Consider the following 19999-nt stretch of genomic DNA (forward strand, 5'->3'; position numbering starts at 1 on the left):
CTATTCGAGAGTAAATGAGATTTGCCAGAGCTTTGGAGCATATTACCAGAGGGAGGCCTTCTATTTTAATCCATAAAGCCGATTCCGAGAAATTGAAGGATTTGAAAGAATCAAGAGGTTTCCAAGCTTTTATGATAAGCATAGCTCCTTTGAAATTCATTGTATCATATAGCCTAAAATATCTGACCTATCTTGTGACTCACGGCAGTGGAAGAAGAAAAGATTATTTTCTTTCTTGACTGAAATTCGATCTCTTGTAAACCATGAATCCACCCAATCTTGCACTTGCCTGAGTGAAAAGTCTCGATGATCGAGAAATTTCCCAACTAAGACCATTGAAACATCATGAGATCGTGAACTGAAATGTTCCAGAGGGGTTTTTAGCATAGGGCCTTGTTTCCTATGCCAGACAACAAAGTTTGAGGTAGATTGAGATTGCTCCATTTAGATTGATCACTCTAACGGATTAAGACATGAGGGATAAAGGCTAAGATGGATTATGATTGGAGTTGAGAAGCAATAGGATTGCTTAATTTTCTGTTTTTGAATGCAGTGATACGCTTGAAACGAGTAAGGCTAATGGAACAGTAGAATAAATTGGTAGAGAGAGAATTATTTTGAGAAAGATTTATTGCTAGAGAGAGAACCTCTCGTCACGGGAAATTTTTGTTATATAATAAGCTATTGTTGTTGCTCTCCAGCTTTTGTGGGAGATAAAGACAAGTGAGCCTCATAAAAGTAGTCAAAGCTTGTTGATTTGTAGAGCAACAAGTTTTTGCGGAGCAACTAGCTCCAAGTCTTATAAAATTACGAGTTGGTCCTTATTAGCTACCATTGCAGTTGCTCACTTGCTCTAAGCCTCATACTAATGGTTTCTTTAATTTAAGAATCTGCAGTAGCTAGTGTGTGATTTCATATGTTGGTCTACCGAGTAGTTTGTGAGGTCGCACCTCTAACAGTAGGAATTTAAGATAATTGAATATAAGGGGAATTCCTATCCTTAAGTATTACATTTGGAACTTGGAAAGATTTCACCTTATGTCCTTATGGGATATTTATCATGCGTATGTTTGTTATATTTAGGAAAGTTGAAAAATTTTCTACTTGCAATGGAATATACATCTAGTGGTCATGCCTCATGCGCGAATCCACATGTATGGGGGCCGAGGGCCAGGCCCCTACAGCCCTCTTTCGCAGCCCATTTTTCTAATGAGGTCCCTGTAAATATTTTATTTATATATTAAATGAGGTCATTATAAACTTAAAGAAGACAACTGGTTTGTTGGTTAATAACTTGGTTTAAAGTTTAAGTGATTAAGAGGTCGAGTCCTCTTCACAACAAAAATTCTAGTCGCTCTCTTCCTCTACTTATTTTATTCAAACAATCGACCATCCGTTCCCTGCAACTATAAATTTATGCCCTTCTCCCCTATTGGTCGTACACTAGGTAAGTTGATTATTTCCTTCTAACTGATGTAGGGTTCGAAACTTGTGAGTCTTATCTACTCATTGATGTTTAATGGCTCATTGTGGGATGTTCTTTATTGGCGAGGGTATTATGACGGAATTGTGAGTTGTGACATTCGACTATTCGGTCTTGTACTTAATTTGTGATGGTGTATTCGGAAGAAGCAAAAATGGTGTATTTTGTTGTTGTTAATTGCTGATATTGTAGTTTATATTGATGTTGGGATCATGTATGATTAACTTACAGGTTATACTTTTACCATATAATTTTGATTTCATTGTATATATGGGGACAAGCTGTTGAAATTGTGCAAAAATAGCATCAAAAGATAGATGCTATTGCGTTTTGTGTTTTAGTACTATTGCATTTTTTGTGTTTTTTTTGCTATTGTATCTTTTGTTTAATAAATGACATATATGTTTCAGAATAAATCGAGAAAAAGACAGTTGTCAACCTCGAATGTGACAGTGAGACGCAAAATACCAAAGATGAATTATTTTTTGAGGTTGTAGACGGGTTTAATGAGAAGGGTAGGATATTTGGTTTGGGTGAAGTTGCTCACTCATATTACGAAAAACACAAGTTTGAAGAATGGCACGGTAAGAGACTACATTAAGAGTTTGGACTCAAGTTGTTGAGCTTGCGGCAAAAACTGGCGAACAAAAGAAAGAATTAGATGCAACAAAGGAAGGGCTTGTGAAAACCTAAAAGGTGTTGGTTGAAACTCAAAAAATTATATTCAAAACCACTTAAACTTTCATGACTTTCAAACAACAAGTGGAGATGTTTATGTAAGCTAACCCTCCTCGCCCTTGACAGTACCATGGCTAGCATAAGATTTTCATATAAGCTTTCAAAGTATCCAATGATTTTCTTTGATACATGCTTTTAATATATAGGCCTTAATGTAGTGATTTTTGCATATATCTTAAGTGGCCGCTTTTGTACAACGTATATAAATGACTTATGTTACATATTATGACTTGCAAATTAATGTAAAGTTGGCACTTGGTCATTGAGTGTGAATTAAAATGGTTTATAATTGTTTAGATATATAATTATGTAAGACATTATATTTTAAGGTAATTTATATAATAAAATAGAGGACCAATAACGAATATTTCAAAAATCTGTCTCCAAATTTAGAGACAAATTTCAAATATATTATTCGCTAATAATAGGAAATTATCAAAATTACATCAATCCCATTGGAGATAGATTGTAAAATCCGTCTTTAAAATTAGAGAAGGATTCATAAAGTCCGTCTCTAAATTTGGAGACAGATTTGTAAATCCATCTATGATTTTAGAGAAGGATTCATAAAGTCCGTCTCTAAATTTGGAGACAGATTTGTAAATCCATCTATGATTTTAGAGACGGGTTTTTGCATTCCCTCTCTAAAGTTAGAGACAGATTTTCGCAATCCATCTCTAAACTTAGGGATGAATTTTCGCAATCCGTCTCTAAACTTTAGATACAGATTTAGCAACGAAAATGAATCTGTCTCTAATTTAGAGACAAATTGATGAAAATCCATCTCTAATTCAATTTAGCGACAAGGCCTTCTACAACAGGGGTGATTTGTCCCTAGATCCGTCTCTAAGCACATATAGCGACAGAATTTGTTGATTTGGAGATGGATCCTTTCCGTCGCTATAGAGCAGTTTTTGTAGTAAACTGTGTTTGGATTGAGATTTTTTGAAAACTCGGATTTTGGGTTGGATTAGATTGAGTGTAATTAAATTCAAAAATCCAATATAACCGGATAGTAATACACTTGTATTATGTATTAAAGATTGGGTTTAAGTTCCTAACTGATTTATTTTTGAAAAAAACCTAGTGCTTAAGTGTTGTTGTTGTATTCTTTATTGTTGAATTGCACTTGTTGTGTTGTTGGACTGAATCTCATGAAGTATGTTACGTTCGGTGGTAATGAATTATGGCCTATGGGTTTGTTATTAGTTTATTAATGGACTATGAGAGATGTAATGAATTATGAATTTGTAAATTGTAAATGTATTAGGTTGTTGTTGTCGGCTTGTCGCACACTCGCACCTTATTTACTTCATATAAAACGGAGTTTTAAAAAATCGAATTTTCGGATTGGATCCAATGTAGAATTTAAAAATTCGGATTGAATAGGATCAGATTCAAACTCTAATTGGTTTGAATTCGGATTGAAAAATTGAAATTCAAATTTCGCTTGGATCAAATTAAATTTGGCCCAAATCTAAACAGCACACCAAACTTTAACCCTTACTATACCACCTATAACCCAAACCATTATGTATAGATAATAAGCAATGTAATCCGCATTCATAATCTGGGAGGCAAACCATAATCAATACCGGAAGAAAAAAAGTATCTAATAAATAAATGGTTTTACATGTCTTGAGCTACTGAAGTGTAATGCACAAAATTAACCTAAGGCTGAAGGCATGCCTAGACCCAAAAACTAGTCGGAATTTTTTTTTAAAAAAAACATTTAATCTCTATTGTGCATCAAATTTATTGTAACTTTAGTTTGTGAATTTGAAAAAATATCAAGAACTAACAAGTACTATGCAATTTATATAAAATTATTACTTCCTCTGTATGGAAAGAATCACTTCTTTTTTTAAGTGGTTTGAAAATGCACAAGTATAACTATAATGTAATCATATGAACTTGCAAAAATATATTCTAAAAAAAGAACATTTAAAAATGCGTACACATTAAAACGAACCTAACAACATCCGACTTTTTTTTATTTGTCATATGTAATAGATTACAAAATAGAGTTAAAATTTTGTACCTTTGACCACATAAATAATCTGAGTAGTTTTTCATGAAATGAAGGGACTATGTAATTATAGCTCCATCAGTTCAAATGCCTTATGAATTTATAACCCTGAAAATCGTTTGTGATGAAGAACTTCATTTTCGGTTCATGTGTTTAACTATGTACAGTGTGATCTTCAACCTCAGTCACACAGGGGTACATTAATCAAGACATTGTCTAATTTGATTTTGAAGGCAAATGACAAGCTTCAACATCTTTAATTAACTACAAATGACAATCAATTAAAAATATACTTCGATGAGACTAAATTAAAATAGCTAACTCTTTAATTAACTACAAATTTAAAACATGATAGTTTCAATTAGATACATAGGAACTTCTTGATCATTTAGGTTTATTTATTCAGGAAATATACCTTCATATCTAGCTAGAATAGAAACAAAATGTGAATTAAAGAGCAAACTTCTTTAACCTCTCAGTAATCCTTGCAACTCCATGGCTTGTTGCGTCCTCCCTAATCTAACCAAAAAAAATAATATGCGAAAGGACAATATATAATTCTCAAGATCTGTATTACATAAACTCATCACATAGATAGCAAACATTAGTATGATTTTATGTTATTGCACATGTATTCAGAATTAGATGTTTTTATTTTTCACATTTTGGAAAAATTGACACTGCAAATTCGAAATTTGGAGTCCTCCCATATCAATTCCACATTTAGTACTTTATCCGCTTTGAAATAAGTGAAATACTTCTTTCTTTGATGTGAGAGTTTATTGAGATGAGTGTTTCATTTATTCGATATCGAAGGAAGTATATAACCATATTTGGGAAATTGAGATTATTCTCCCTATATTGATTATTCAAAGGTGATCAATTCAATGGGTACAAAAACAAATTCACGTGTAATGCTTTAATAAATCTAGATAGTAACTTATTTAGACCCTAAACAAGTTCAAATAAGCTTAGTTATTAAGGAATAAAGGTTTTCAAATAAGTTCAAATTCAGCAAAAATATAAGGCTTGACATACTCTTAAAATAAGTTCAAATAAAGACTAATAAATTCATATAAGTAAAAATAAGTTGCAAATAATGGACTCTAAGTGACTTATTGAGTTATCGTCCATCATTATTACTAGTACAATACTTTTTATTTTGTAAAATGAAGGATATCTTGGCCTAATGGTTAATAATATTGAGGTGCTGTGAATGATAGGTCACAAGTTCGGATCCCCTATCCCTTTCTTAGTTTCTTTGTATTGCATTCATGGCTCATATGGATTAAAAACAATACTTTTTGTAATCCAATCCACCCTTTAAAATAAATTTAACAAATCCATGAAACAACATTTGTCACTATTCTGAAACTGAAAAGGTCTCAAATAGATTATTGTAGAATGATTAAATTTTGAGTTTTTTTTTTCAGAAACAATCTTTTGAAAGTGTCATTTTGTAAGAAACAAACCTTATAATTTTTTTTTTGTGAGAAACAACCTTTAAACTCTATTCTCTTGTCAAATCAGACCCTTCGACCATTTTTTGCCATTGACTTGATTTTTCTGGCAAAGATTTTTTTTTTACCCCCTTCTCTCTCTTTTCCCCTCTAATTTCTTTCTAATAAACCCACCCTAAAAAAACATTAACTCTCTTGCTTTCCCATCTATTTCTGGAATCCAGAGCAGTTCAATCTCTCTTTTCGTCCTTTGTGGCTGCAATGGGGTCCAAGGAGTGGCAAGGCAAGGAAAATTTGAGCGACATGAAAGGGCAAAAGAGTAAATTAGAGCAACAATCTGAGGAGAGAGAATTCGCCATTGTTACCGGCGAAGCTCTTCCTTCAACAAGAAGTAAAGGCGAATTACTCGTGGACAGAAGCCCATAGAGCCGCTGCTAAACGAGCCACTCATCTTCTCGCTGAACTCGCTAAAAATGGTTCGAATCTATCACCTCAGTTTTTTGTCTCCATTCTTACTAGCTGGGGGAAATTTTCTTAGGTTAACAATATTGAAGGGCCATGCATGGTTTCTTACTGGTTAATGGCAACAAGCTGAATTTTTTGTGCAACGACCATGGTGATGAGAGAAAGGAGAGGAAATGACAAGTTCACATGCAGGAGATTCAATTGGAGGCTGACATTTGAAAAAAGAGGAGCGAGAATGTTTTTTTAGGTTTGAAATAGGGGGCTCTGCCCTCGGCTTCCGGCCAGGTGCTGATGCGGTGGCTTCTTTGCGAAGCAGAAGGCGAGAGGGTGAGGGTGGAGGATGGAGAATGGGGTGAGGCAGAAGGTTGGGGTGGGGCTGGGAGGAGAGAGGGAGAGAGATGCTGCATGACATAATGAGGGGTTAGGCTGGGAAGGAAGTGAAAGAGAGGATAGAGAGAGAAATTGGAGGGAAAAAGATAGGGAAGGGGATTAAAAAAAGTTTTCGCCGGAAAAATCAAGTCAATGTCAGAAAATGGTCGAAGGGTCTGATTTGACAAAAAAATAGAGTTTAAATGTTGTTTCTCACAAAAAAAAAAATTATAAAGTTGTTTCTCACAAAATAACACTTTTAAAAAGCTGTTTATGAAAAAACTCTTAAAATTTTAGATAATTTGAGAAGAAAACTTAAAATAAATATGTTCCCCAAAATATCTCGAGTCCTAATCTTAAGCTCTAATAATGTGAATATTACCCTTCCTCCTAAATATATAAAAAAAATTCCCTCGAAAGAAAGGGCTCGTATTTCCTCGGGAGAAAGGCGGCGCTCAACCCTAGGGGGTGATTCTCTTCCAATTATGGAGGGGGATTTGATAAAAAAGTGCCAGAATCTCAGAATTAATGATGCGGAGACAGAAATTGTTGACGTTGGAGACTTTAATGTTGCAGAAAACCCAGAACAAGTATCTTTACTATTAGTAGGGCGAGTTATAACTGAGAAGAATTTTAATGTCGAAGCGTTTAAAAGAACCATGACTATGGCGTGGACCGTGTCAAAACGACTCGTCATTAGGATGATTGGCCCTAACAAGTTTATTTTTCAATTTTTTCACTGGAAGGACAAAGCAAAAGTTTTGGAGGGGAGGCCATGGTCTTTCGACAATCAGTTACTGGTGCTAAGTGAGGTGTCGGGTAATGAACAGGCGTCGGAGGTGCAACTGAACTACTCGCCTTTTTGGATCCGGATAAAAGACCTTCCCTTTAACTGCCGCAATTATCAGGTGTGTAAAGCTATTGCTTTAAAACTAGGTTATGTTATGGAGGTTGATGATGATGGCTTCCATTTGGATAACTATATGAGGGTGCGGGTGATGCTGGATATAACAAAACCCCTATGTCGTTTTCAAAACCTTAAAGGGAAGGATGGGAGAATTATGAAGGTGACCTTCTCGTATGAAAGGCTACCTTTTTTCTGTTTCTTATGCGGGGTTATTGGCCATAGTGAAAAAGACTGCTGTAATACTGAGGATGATGACCAAGATAAGTCTATGGGATGGGGAAAATATCTTCGGGCTACGCCGCGACGAGGAGTGAAAAAATTCTTAGAGGAGGTGGAGGAGGTGCGCTCATGTCGTACGGTGTTGTTTGTGCCGAAGCCAGAGGATAATGGCAATATCGAGCCACCACGTGATAAGGAGAGGTCGTTATCACAGGTTAGTCAATTCGTGGAGGAGGAATATCTGAATGTTGGGACTAGGGTGGAAAGTGTCGACAGGTCTCCTGGGATGAGGGAGGGGAGTCAAATTAGGGAGGAAGAACTATTGGTTTTACGTGAAGAAGCGGTTGTAAAAGGAGGCTTATTAGAAGAGGTCGAAGAGGGGGCGAAAGAGAGAGTGTTTGAGGAGGGTAGTCTGCAGGGGGATGATGTAGCTGTTGGAGAAACAATAGGCAGTGGGTCAAAGGTCGAAGGAGGAGTTGCTAACAGTGGGCTGACGAAGGTGGGGACTGATACTGGACAACCATTGGAGACAGGGGTACGATTGACAGAACAGGAAAATGGAGGGAGAGGAGGTCACGGTGGGGGGCGAAAATGGAGGAAACAGGCCCGGGTTAAGGGTGACATGATGCTAGGTGTCGAGATGGATGGGGTGGAGGCAGGTCCGGGGGATAAAAGGTGCAGGGATGAGAATTGGGCAGTGGAGATAGGAATGGCTGGGAAGAAAATTTGTGTGGTGGACAATATATCTGGATGGCGTGAGGCGAGTACTGCCGAGGAGCAGGCTCGCCCAGCTCAATGAGTCTTTTAAGTTTTAACTGTAGGGGGTTGGGCAATCCCTCTGCGGTTAGTAGTCTCCGGGAGTTGATTCGGAGAGAGGCCCCGTCTATTGTCTTTCTATCAGAGACAAAGATGAGTAGTGTGGAATTTGATAGAGTTCGAGGGAGACTAGGAGAGTTTCATTGTTTAGTCGTTGATTCGATGGGTAGGTCTGGGGGACTAGCATTACTATGGAGGAAAGATTTTCAGGTGGTTTTGCAATCTATGTCCGTTCACCATATTGATGTTGTAGTAACGACAGGTTTGGGAGATAGTGAGTGGAGGTTTACTGGTTTCTACGGGTGGCCAGAAGTTCACAATCGGCATTTATCATGGCGGCTTTTGAAAAGTCTTGCGACACAATTGTGTATACCTTGGCTGTGCATGGGGGACTTTAACGAAATATTATCTATCCAGGAGAAAAAAGGGGGTAATGAGAGGGCAGACTGGCAGATGTCAAACTTTAGAGAAGCTGTTGATGTTTGTGGGTTTAAAGACATTCCGTTTTCGGGATACGAATTTACTTACGACAATGGTAGAGAGGGAGTTGAGAATATCCAATGTCGTCTTGATCGTGCTTTGGCTACGGGGGAGTGGTTGAAATTGTTCCCGGATGGTCACCTTTGGCATATCGAGCGCGAGTGGTCGGATCACTCACCAATCAAGCTCCTTCTATGGCCGCGAGTTCATCAGATACAGCTCGGCGCAAAACCGTTTAGGTTCGAACAGTTTTGGGTAAAAGAAGATGCGTGTGAAGGGGTGGTGGAAAATGCATGGATTGGGGAGAGTCTCTAGCGGCTAAGCTAGAGTTATGTGCGGTTGATTTGAAGGAGTGGGGAGATAAGAAATTCGGCCCTTCGTTTAAGGCATTGAAACAAAAACGAAAGGCCTTGTCGAAACTCAATAAAGGGGGTCTCACTATGCAGCAACTTGATAAGCGAAGGCGTCTGCTGAGAGAAATTTCGAGCCTTATTGCAGTTGAGGAGAGTTACTGGAAACAACGGTCGCGGGTTCTATGGCTTGAAGGGGGTGACCGGAATTCTAAATTTTTTCACCAAAGGGCTTCGGGGAGGAAAAAGAAAAATACTATCCGTATGATCAAGGATGATGAGGGGGTCGAGCACCGTGGTGATGAAAATGTGGGTAGGGTGGCAGTGGATTATTTTCGCGGGCTCTTCTCTTCCTCTTGCCCGTCCCTTATTTCTGAGGCTCTTCACGAGTTCCAGGTACGAGTTAATGAGGAGATGAATCAGGTGTTAACGGCCGAGTACAATGAAGAAGAAGTTCGCTTTGCTCTGAGCCAGATGCACCCGATTAAAGCGCCAGGGCCAGATGGAATGTGTCCGTTATTCTTCCAATCATATTGGCACATTGTAGGCTCGACGGTGACTACTATGGTCCTCGGCATTCTGAAAGGTAATCCTATTCCTCGTTATCTGAATCGTACCTTTATCACCCTTATTCCGAAGAAGAGTAACCCCGAGCGGATGCAAGATTTTCGCCCTATTTCTCTATGCAATGTAGTCTATAAACTTGTCTCAAAGGTCCTTGCAAATCGCCTAAAAGTTTTTCTGGATGGTATTGTGTCGATAAACCAAAGTGCTTTTACACCAGGGCGTCTGATAACTGATAACATATTGGTGGCATTTGAGTTGTTTCATCATATGAAGCAGTGTAACAACAAGGGAGGTTTAATGGCGATGAAACTGGATATGTCAAAGGCTTATGATAGGATTGAGTGGGATTTTCTGGATGCGGTCCTGATGAGGTTTGGGTTTGACACAGGCTGAAGTAGGAGGGTGATGGAGTGTGTTCGATCAGTATCTTTTGCGGTGCTTGTGAATGGGAAACCAACTGATGATTTTTTCCCGGGACGTGGTATTCGGCAGGGAGATCCGTTATCTCCTTATCTATTCATCTTATGCGCAGAGGTATTTTCTCATTTGTTGCGCAGAGCGGAAGAAAATAATTCGTTGCGGGGATAAGGGTGGCGCCTACAGCTCCGTCGGTAAATCACCTATTATTTGCGGATGACTGTATTATCTTCTCCAGGGCGTCGTTGCAGGATGCAGGGGCCATTAAAGAGGCCCTACATGTTTATGAGTTGGCCTCGGGACAAAAAGTGAACCTTGATAAAACAAATGTCTCGTTCAGCAAGGGGGTCAAAGAGGAGAGGAAAGGGCTAGTGTGTCAGCTCCTAGGTGTCCAGGAGGTCGTGTGCCATGATAGATATTTAGGGCTTCCCACTGTTGTTGGTCATTCAAAGAAGGTTATCACGAAAGGAATTAAAGAGCGTATCTGGAAGAAGCTACAAGGGTGGAAGGGGATGGTGCTTTCTAAAGCGGGTAGGGAGGTTATGATAAAGGCAGTGGCCCAATCTCTCCCTACCTACGCAATGAGTGTTTTTAAGTTCCCATCTTCTTTTTGCGATGAGGTTAGGTCCCTTATATCACACTTCTGGTGGGCCAAAAGAATGGAGAAAGGAAGATACATTGGGTGGCATGGAAGAAACTTTGTAGACCCAAAGTGGAGGGTGGTATTGGTTTCCGAGATATGAAACTATTTAATTGGGCGTTATTGGGTAAACAAGCTTGGAGATTAGCGGTAACTCGTGGAAGCTTAGTGGAACAAATTTTAAAAGCTCGATATTATCCTAATTCTTCGTTCATGGACGCCGAGTTAGGTAAGTTGCCTAGTTACACGTGGAGGGGCATTTGGGAGGCCAAGTGGGTGCTAAGGAGAGGGGTGAGATGGAGAGTGGGGAATGGTGAGAAGATTCGTATTTGGAAAGATCCTTGGATTCCGGGAACCCAGACTAGGAGAATTATTTCTCCCCTCGGGGCGGCAAATAGTGAAGTTGAAGTGGGAGTCTTGATTGACCCTATTCGAAAAGAGTGGAAGGTAGAGCTCTTAGCGCAGCTTTTCCTGCCTTTTGAAGTGGATCGCATACTGAGCATCCCTATTAGTAAACGTTTCCCGGAAGATGAACTGTGCTGGGACTTGGAGAGAGACGGGCGATACTCGGTAAGGTCTGCCTACCGAGCTTTGGTGGGGGATAAGTGGAATGAGTCCGAGGCGGTTTCGTCGAGGGGTGTGCAGCTGTGGTCGCAGGTGTGGGGTGCTCACGTCCTTCCTAGGGTCAAGATTTTTGCCTGGCGTGCGGGGCTTGAAGTTCTACCCTCCTGTGCGGGATTGCACAAGCGAATTCCAAATATTCCTATGACTTGTCAATTGTGTGGGTGCGTATATGAGTCGAATTTTCACGCCCTCTATGAGTGTGCATTAGCGAAGGATGTGTGGGAGGCGAGTGGTATGGATGTAGAAGCCCCTGATGGGTGCGGGCTAGTGGCTGATTGGTGGGGTGCGATTTTACCGAAGTTGGATGAGAAGTTGTTGGCTAAGTTTCTCACACTCTGCTGGGCCATTTGGGGCGTAGGGTGCAAGGCGTCTATAGAAGGGGAAGGGTGGCACGCTATGGATGTGGCGAAATATGCGGAGACCACTTTCGTTCAAGCCATGGAGATGCATGAGGGTGCGAAGAAGAAGGGTGGGGTGGAAGGAGTTTCCCACAACTCCGTATGGCAACCCCCAGCAGAGGGAGCTCTTAAAGTTAATGTCGATGCGGGGAGGTTGGGTGAAGTTGGGGCAGGACTAGGAGTGGTATGCCGAAATTCTGCAGGGAAGGTGGTAGCGTGTGCTACTGTGCAGGCACAAGCTTCTTGGGAGACGTCGGTAGCCGAGGCTTTAGCAGTATTGGAAGGTGTGAAGTTGGCTCGACAGTTGGGTGCTACAAATGTGATCATTGAGGGAGATTGTTTGGCTGTCATTCAAGGTCTGCGTCAAAGGAAGGAGGGGTGTGTGATTTATTTCTTGTTTTTGATGACATTTTTATTTTGTGCTCAGTTTTTACTTCCATTAGTTGGTCTTTTGTTAGAAGAACAGGGAACAAGGTGGCTCATGGCCTAGCTCATTTCCAACCTATGGAATGGGGTCGAAGATTGTGGTTAGATGATGTTCCTGACTCTGTTGTAGCTTTGGCTGATTCTGATTTAATATAATCGTTCCCTGGGGGGTTCTATTCAAAATAAAAAAATAAAAAAAAAATAATGTGAATATTGATTTACCTTTGCATGAATGCTGTGAAAAACAGTTGTCCCAACAACAGAATAACTAGCATTGACAACCTCAGCATGTTCCTCATGAACTATTCGCATCGCTTCAGTGAATACAAACTGACACTCCAACCCAGTTACCAATATCACTTCTACAGCACTCCCCTTTTCATGTACCTCAATTTGGACCGGCGAATTTAAGGAATAACCTCTTATATTACTATATTTACCATCAACACCAACCAAACTATCCTTCTTTTCCTTCAAATTCATCACATTTTCTTCCAACTTCTTAATGTATTTCGTTGCTTCGTCTATTTGATCTGGCAAGGGTAAGGAATCCTGCAACAACAGCAACAGAAAAAATTCCTCATAATAGTACTTCCTCAACCTTAAAATGTAACATAATAGTACTTCCTCAACCTTAAAATACTCAATCTCTTTTATACATTCTCTAAGATACATCTTTATCACTAGAATTTTTAGTTATCCATTGATAAACATTCTAAAAAGTTGATATTTCGAAAATATATGGTAAGACTCGTCATATTATAATTATTTTCTTACATATATGTTAGTGAAAAATAAATATGGTCAAAGTTGATGAATTTTTGCTTAAAATAAATAAAATAGATCGAGTATTTTGGAACAAAAGGGAGTATAAATTAAAGTAGTCAAGGCAAAGAAATACAAAAGTGATGGGTTCAGGAGAAGGACCCTTGAAGAAGAGACATCATGATGAACAAGGGAGTTGAGTTGGGAGTAAAGGCCTTTCATGTGGTTTCTTCTGTTTTTTTCAATGGTTTTTCTATCTGTTTTGGAGACTGATTTAGATGAGTTGGTGTTCATGATTGATGTAGTGCTAATAGATTTGGGTAACTTTTGATCTAAAGTCTTTTACTCTTGTGTAGTGATGGGATTATCTTATCCCAGCCACTAACTATTGTAAGGATCGGATGAACAAATAGACTGAGCAAAGTCAAAGCACAAAAATGAGGCAAAGAAATAAGGAAAGAAAAAAAATTGAAAGTGGATGGTATTGCAAATCATGTAATATATAGATAAAGTCAATAAACTTTTCTCTCTCCCCTCTCTCCTCCCTACTTTCAAAAATCCTAACCTCCATTGTTGATTTTTAAAGGGGCTTCCATCGGTTTTTACCGTTGGAAAGCCCTCACCTTTGTCTTTTTATTTGTTTTTAGGTTTCCAATAACGATTTCTCCCTCGAAAGAAAGGTTTTTCGATCTCCTTCGTAAGAAAAGGTTTTTCGATCTCCTTCGAAAGACAAGGTTTTTCGACCTCCTTCGAAAAACAGGGTTTTTCTCCTCTTTAGAGGGGAATTTCTACAGGTTACAATCCGGGATACTAGATCTAATGGATTGCCGTAAATTATTTTGTTGGTGAAGAATTATGCGGGATCACAAAGGTTATCAATTTTTCGAATACGGTCAGATGAATCCGACGGAAATCATCTTCACGATTACAAGGGATCGTTAGATTGTCTCTCCAACAAGGCTGTATTTTCCAGCGATATAAGTGGGAGATGTTCCACATTGCAAGATTTGTTTGACGATCGTAGTTTTTATGAAGGAAATTTTTGTTTGATTCAACTTATGTATTTGTTTGATTCGATTGCTTATGTAGATGTCGTATGACTTTTTATTAATGAATTAATTTTACTATTAAAATGAAATGTAATATATAGATAAAAATTGGGTCCAGCATTTATGGACAAATATTTGGTCGTATATGAAATGTTTAATGGCATTAGTCTAGAAGATAGTGATTCACCTAACATCTTGCATTGTGATAACTCATAAGGGGTACGGGGTTCAAATTAAGGAAAAAAAATGTGAATGTATAGGATAGGGATTTTGTTTGTGACTTGTGTGACCATATAAATCCATAACAATAATTCATTACATAAAATGTGTCAAATAAAAGTCAAAGGATTCACACACTCCTAGTAAGGCCAATACTAGAAAAGTAGAACGGATATACGATAATACTCCAAATTTCGATTCATCATATAAAGGTTACACGTGTCGTTCTCTCCACCATCTGTTTTAGCTTCCTGACCTTATATTCATTTCCATCATACATAAGGATGTGTTAGGTTAGTCATATTCTAGAATCTAACCTAGCTTTTCTTTCCTTATAAAAAGAAAATAATTAAACAAAGATGTTAAGGTCGACCATGATTATAACTTATAATTAGGAAGTTTTCTGTTCCACGCTTTTGTACTATCGTAGATGCAACTTAATACTATTGATCTACATTATTAGATTTTTAAAAAATTTCTTATTTTAAATAAAAAATAAGGCAAAAAGTAATTGATAAGTACCAATGTAATTGAGTGACACTAATAGTAATGATACAAATAGACGGGATATAAGATTTTTTTTTTTTTGTCCATTGGGGATTTTAAAGGAAAATTTGAGGAAAAACCAATTTTTTAAGGGTGTTCTACAAAGTTTAGGGATAAAAAGAAGTCTCTAATTTTCTTTATAATATGTAGTAAATACTATGTCATTTTCACTTTAGAGAAGCCTATAGCAAGTATTTTGAAATTGAAAAAATATACTAATAATTGTCGTGATCAATGTGTTGTGATAAGGCTATGGTTTATGGGTGTCTCTATTGTTACTTTACTTAATGGCTCTTTATTTTATTGCTCTTCCAACTAGAAGCAAACACACATGCAGACACTAGTATGATTATATAATTCAGCAGAGTGTTGCATAGTGGTTAGTGGTTTGTGTTGTTGGAAATGTAGCCCTAGTTCTATTCTTTGGACTTTGATAAACAAAAACTAAGGCACTCTTCTCTTGAAAAAAATATCCTAATTATCAATCAAAAATATATTTAATTTGAAATTTCTATCTATTTTTAATATATATATATATATATATATATATATATATATATATATATATATATATATATATATATGTATATGTATATGTGTGTATATATATGTATATGTATATGTATGTATATATATGTATATGTATGTATATGTATATGTATATGTATATATATATATGTATATGTATATATGTATATATACATATACATATATATATATACATATATATATATATATATATATATATATATATACTCCCTCTGTATTTTTTTATCTTTCCTACTTTGACTTTGCACGTTTGCCAATGCACTTATTTCACGTTAAATATCTTTCATTACATATTAGTAAAAATTATAATAATTGAATATTAATAAAGTACTCATTGAGACGAATCAAACAAGACCCCACATGACCATATTTTTTCTTATATATTGGGAAAAATCTAAGAGATTCTCTCTAATCTCTATTACATAAGGGAAGGGGGGAGCAACGGTGTCCTCTTTTGAACTGACTATTTTGCCCCCCCTTCCCTTTCTAAATTACAAAAGAAATCTCAATACCAAAATGGGGGTCAAACGAACCCACCGAAAATTAATTTTCAAAATCACTCAGAAATCACTTATATGAGGAAACTTTACAAATCACTCAGAATTGAAAAATCACGTTGTAAAAATCATGCAAATACTCAAATGATCAGAAACTTTACAAAAACTAAAAATTAACTTACAAACTAAAACTATATATACTAGGACGTCAATACATACCAAAACATTCACAAAATTCACTTACAAATCATTGTTCTTAATAACCATTCACAATTACATACTCACAAAAATTACCTATAAACACAAATTTGAGAAAAACATAAGATTTTGACAGTAATATCACACATTCGTCCATTGGCGATTTGCGAACTTTCAAATCGGTACATAATTCTTTTAATCTTCAAATTAAATTATCACATTAGTTGACTGTTATGTAGTTGAAAAAATGGAGTAATAACAATTAGTTGAAAAGGGCTTTTATATAATTAGACTTAAATTTATTCATTTTCATATAAAATCAGAAAACAAGATGTGTATGAAATTTGATTCATTTATGACACTGATGAAAAAGTTACAAATTTAGTTTTTTTTTTTAAATTCCAATATAAAAGTTTTGCCCAAAACTTTTGCACAATATCCATGTTCAGAAATAAATTTTGAAAAACAAAACAATATCAAACCTTTTTGCGAACAACTTTTGCAAAAAATCCACTTTCAGAAAAGAAAAAATTTACATTAATTTGCGAAAACCTTTTCATGTGAAATCATATTGTGTATGAAAATTTGAAATTTCCATTTCAGCTATAATTGAAACTCAAAGTGTTCAATTTTAGAAAAAAGGAGAAATATTAAAAATGACCATTTCATGCGCAATCAGATTGTGTATGAAAATTCCTTTCAAATATAATTGAAACTCAAAGTGTGAACATTTAGAAAAGGAGAAAAATTAAAATGATGAAAATTCTTAAATATCAATTTGTGAAATCAGAATTTAGAAGTTAGACAAGGAAAAAAAAACTGAAATTGTATTATACTTTTCAGTTACAATTTTGGGGTCATAGAGAAATTACTGAAATCCATATCAAAAACTATTATAAATTACAAAAATGAAAAAAACCAAAAAAAAAGAACATGACGATATTTAGTAAAGAACATCATAGTAGTACTGATTACAAAAGAACATGCGCATATAAGACTTGAGAAACAAAAAATTATTCAAAATCACAAAAATGAATAACAACATAAAAAGAACATGGAAGAATCTTATTCACAAAATGGAGGTGAACTTAGATACTAACTTGCATTTTCAGTTTGTTTACTACTTAGTATTAGGCCTAAAAATATCATCGCACGCATCGCGTGCACAAAAGACTAGTTGTGAATAGTGTCAAGATTCTAAGTGAGAAATATAAAAAAATACAGAGGGAATACATACATATATATATATAATTATATATATATAATAATATATATATATATATACATATAATATATAATAACATATAATATATATACATATATATATATATATACATATATATATTATATACATATATATACATACATATATATACACATATATATTATACATACATATATATACATATACATATATATATATAACATATAATTATATATATATATATATACATATATATACTATATACATATATATACATATATACATATATATACATATATACATATATATACATATATACATATATATATATACATATATATATATACATATATATTATACATATATATATATACATATATATATATATATATATATATATATATATATATATATATATAGTCAGTTCAATTTCTAGACAGATATAGTGTGAGAGTTGATGAAATCGGTTAAGCAATCATAGAGAGAATGTAGGTAGAGAGATAGGTAGCTCAAATAGCGGCTACACTCCTTTTTAATATGTTATCTTGCTGTATGCTTACATGAGAACTCTCCTTTATATACAAGGAGATAAAATGCTTGCTAGCAATCTCTAGGAGGATTCTACTGCTAAGGGACAAAGATATAAGACACCTAAGCATATAATACATGTGTAGCTCACATGATATTAAAACAGCTAGTATGATACACAGCCTGTGTTACACTGCTTAACACTCCCTCTCAAGATGTGAGTTAGGAGTTTTTTGCTTCCATCTTGCTTATAACCTCCTGTATTGTTGTAGAGGTAGTGCCTATGTGAGAACATCAGCCAGCTATCGATGTGAGGGAACATAGGATGTGTTGATGATCCCTTGATTGACTTTCTCGATGATGAAGTGACAATCCACTTCAATGTGCTTTTTACTCTTATTGTACACAGGCCGGTTAGCAACTATTGCCAAAGCTTCTTGGTTGTCACATTTAAGTGCAACTGAACTCATTTTCTTCAGGCCCAGGTCTTTAAGCAATTACATAAGCCAGGTTACTCACAAATAGTCAAAGTCATGGCCCTGTACTCAACCTCTGTTGATGACCTGGCAATAGCCTCTAGTTGACCTTCCAGAAAAAGGACATGACGCCCAATATGAGTAACAGTAGGCAGTAAGCTTAGCTGCAGTATTGCTTACTAAGAGAATACCTTGTTCAGGTGCTTGTTTAATATATCTAAAGACTCTCCTTGCTGATGCATATGTATAGAAGTAGGAGCTTGCATGAATTGACTCGATAGTTGCACAAAAAAGAGATATCAGGCCTAAATAGAGTCAAGTATATCAATTGTCCCAACAATCATCTGTATGGCTCAGGATTGGAGTCCCTTTTTGAGGCTTCAGCTTCACATGAGCATCCAAGGGAAGCTTCAAAGATTTCTGTTTATCAATGCCATACTCAAATCAACAAATCAAGAGCATATTTCCTTTGGGAGATGAATATGCCTTGTGATGACGACTTAGCAAATTCCATCCCCAAGAAGTATCTTAGGTCTCCAAGATCTTTCATATGAAGTGTACTGCTTAGTAGATCTTTAAGCTTCTTTATTTCATCACCACTATTTCCAGTAATGATTAAGTCATCTACATAGATTATGATAGTTGTACATGCATTATTTTTCTCTCTTTAAAAAAGATTGAGTGATCTGAGTGAGATTGTTTGAACCCAAAATAGATCAGTGCAGTTGAAAGTTTTGCAAAGCACTGCCTTGGGGATTGTTTTAGCCATATAAGGCCTTGTTGAGTTTACATACTGAAGCTTCTTTCTCCCTCTTGTAATACTTTCATAAACTACATAACCTTGAGGGATATGCATATATATGTCTTCCTTCAAGTCTCCATGCAAAAAAGCATTTTGCACATCTGATCTTTATGGCATGTATGCCAGTGATTCATGGCTGCAAAAACCAACAGAGCTCTAATGGTACTCATTTTATCCACTGGTGCATAATAAGTTTGAGTGTACTCCACACCTTTCTTCTGATTACATCCTTGTATGACAAGCCTAGCCTAACTTTCTTCCTCTCAACAATTCCATATCCCCTATACTTGGTCTTAAAACGCACCAACACCTAATAGCCTTTATCCCAGGTGGAAGGAAAGTAATTTCCCAGGTTTCATTAGCCTCAAGAACTTCTAGTTCCTTTGTCATAGCTTCTACCCCCCCCCCGGTTGAGTAGCAGCTTCATAGTATGACTTAGGCTTCTCTGATTCAACTATTCTGTAAACCATATTTGCAAAATGCTCACCTTCAACACTAAATCATTGCTAGATTCTGTAGGATAGCATATCAGCCATCTTCAACACTAAATCATTGCTAGATTTTGTCAATGCACCAGTTACAAACCCTAACTTTCTCTTAGTTGCAAGAGAGATCTCCATGGTCTGTAATCTGCCGTTCCAATTGTCTGACAGTCCACGCACCTTCAATGTGTTTAATTGGACCATCAGATTGGGTGCAGATTCAATGGATTGTTGGGTTCAACGGTGGTTTTAGTTTTTTTTCAGTCATAATTACAACGACTAGTTTTTCAAGAGAA

General features: G+C 36.4%; 1 protein-coding gene across 2 annotated transcripts; it reads right to left on the reverse strand.

The window, feature by feature from the left end:
• Positions 1-4550: 4550 nt before the first annotated feature.
• LOC104900834 (transcription factor bHLH162) lies at positions 4551-13620 on the reverse strand. 2 transcript variants are annotated; one of them, XM_048635299.2, is made up of 3 exons: positions 13316-13620; positions 12611-12940; positions 4551-4764 (listed from the first exon to the last, which is right to left on the reverse strand). In XM_048635299.2, the coding sequence occupies exons 1-3, from the start codon at positions 13445-13447 to the stop codon at positions 4726-4728; spliced, it is 501 nt and encodes a 166-aa protein (XP_048491256.1). In that variant the 5' UTR covers positions 13448-13620; the 3' UTR covers positions 4551-4725. The 2 variants fall into 2 exon arrangements, with proteins under 2 accessions (XP_048491256.1, XP_048491255.1); XM_048635298.2 differs by having other exon boundaries at positions 4551-4769; positions 13316-13619.
• Between the last annotated feature and the right edge of the window lie 6379 nt (positions 13621-19999).

This window comes from Beta vulgaris, chromosome 8 (genome assembly GCF_026745355.1).
Source record: "Beta vulgaris subsp. vulgaris cultivar EL10 chromosome 8, EL10.2, whole genome shotgun sequence".
Taxonomy (NCBI): domain Eukaryota; kingdom Viridiplantae; phylum Streptophyta; class Magnoliopsida; order Caryophyllales; family Amaranthaceae; genus Beta; species Beta vulgaris.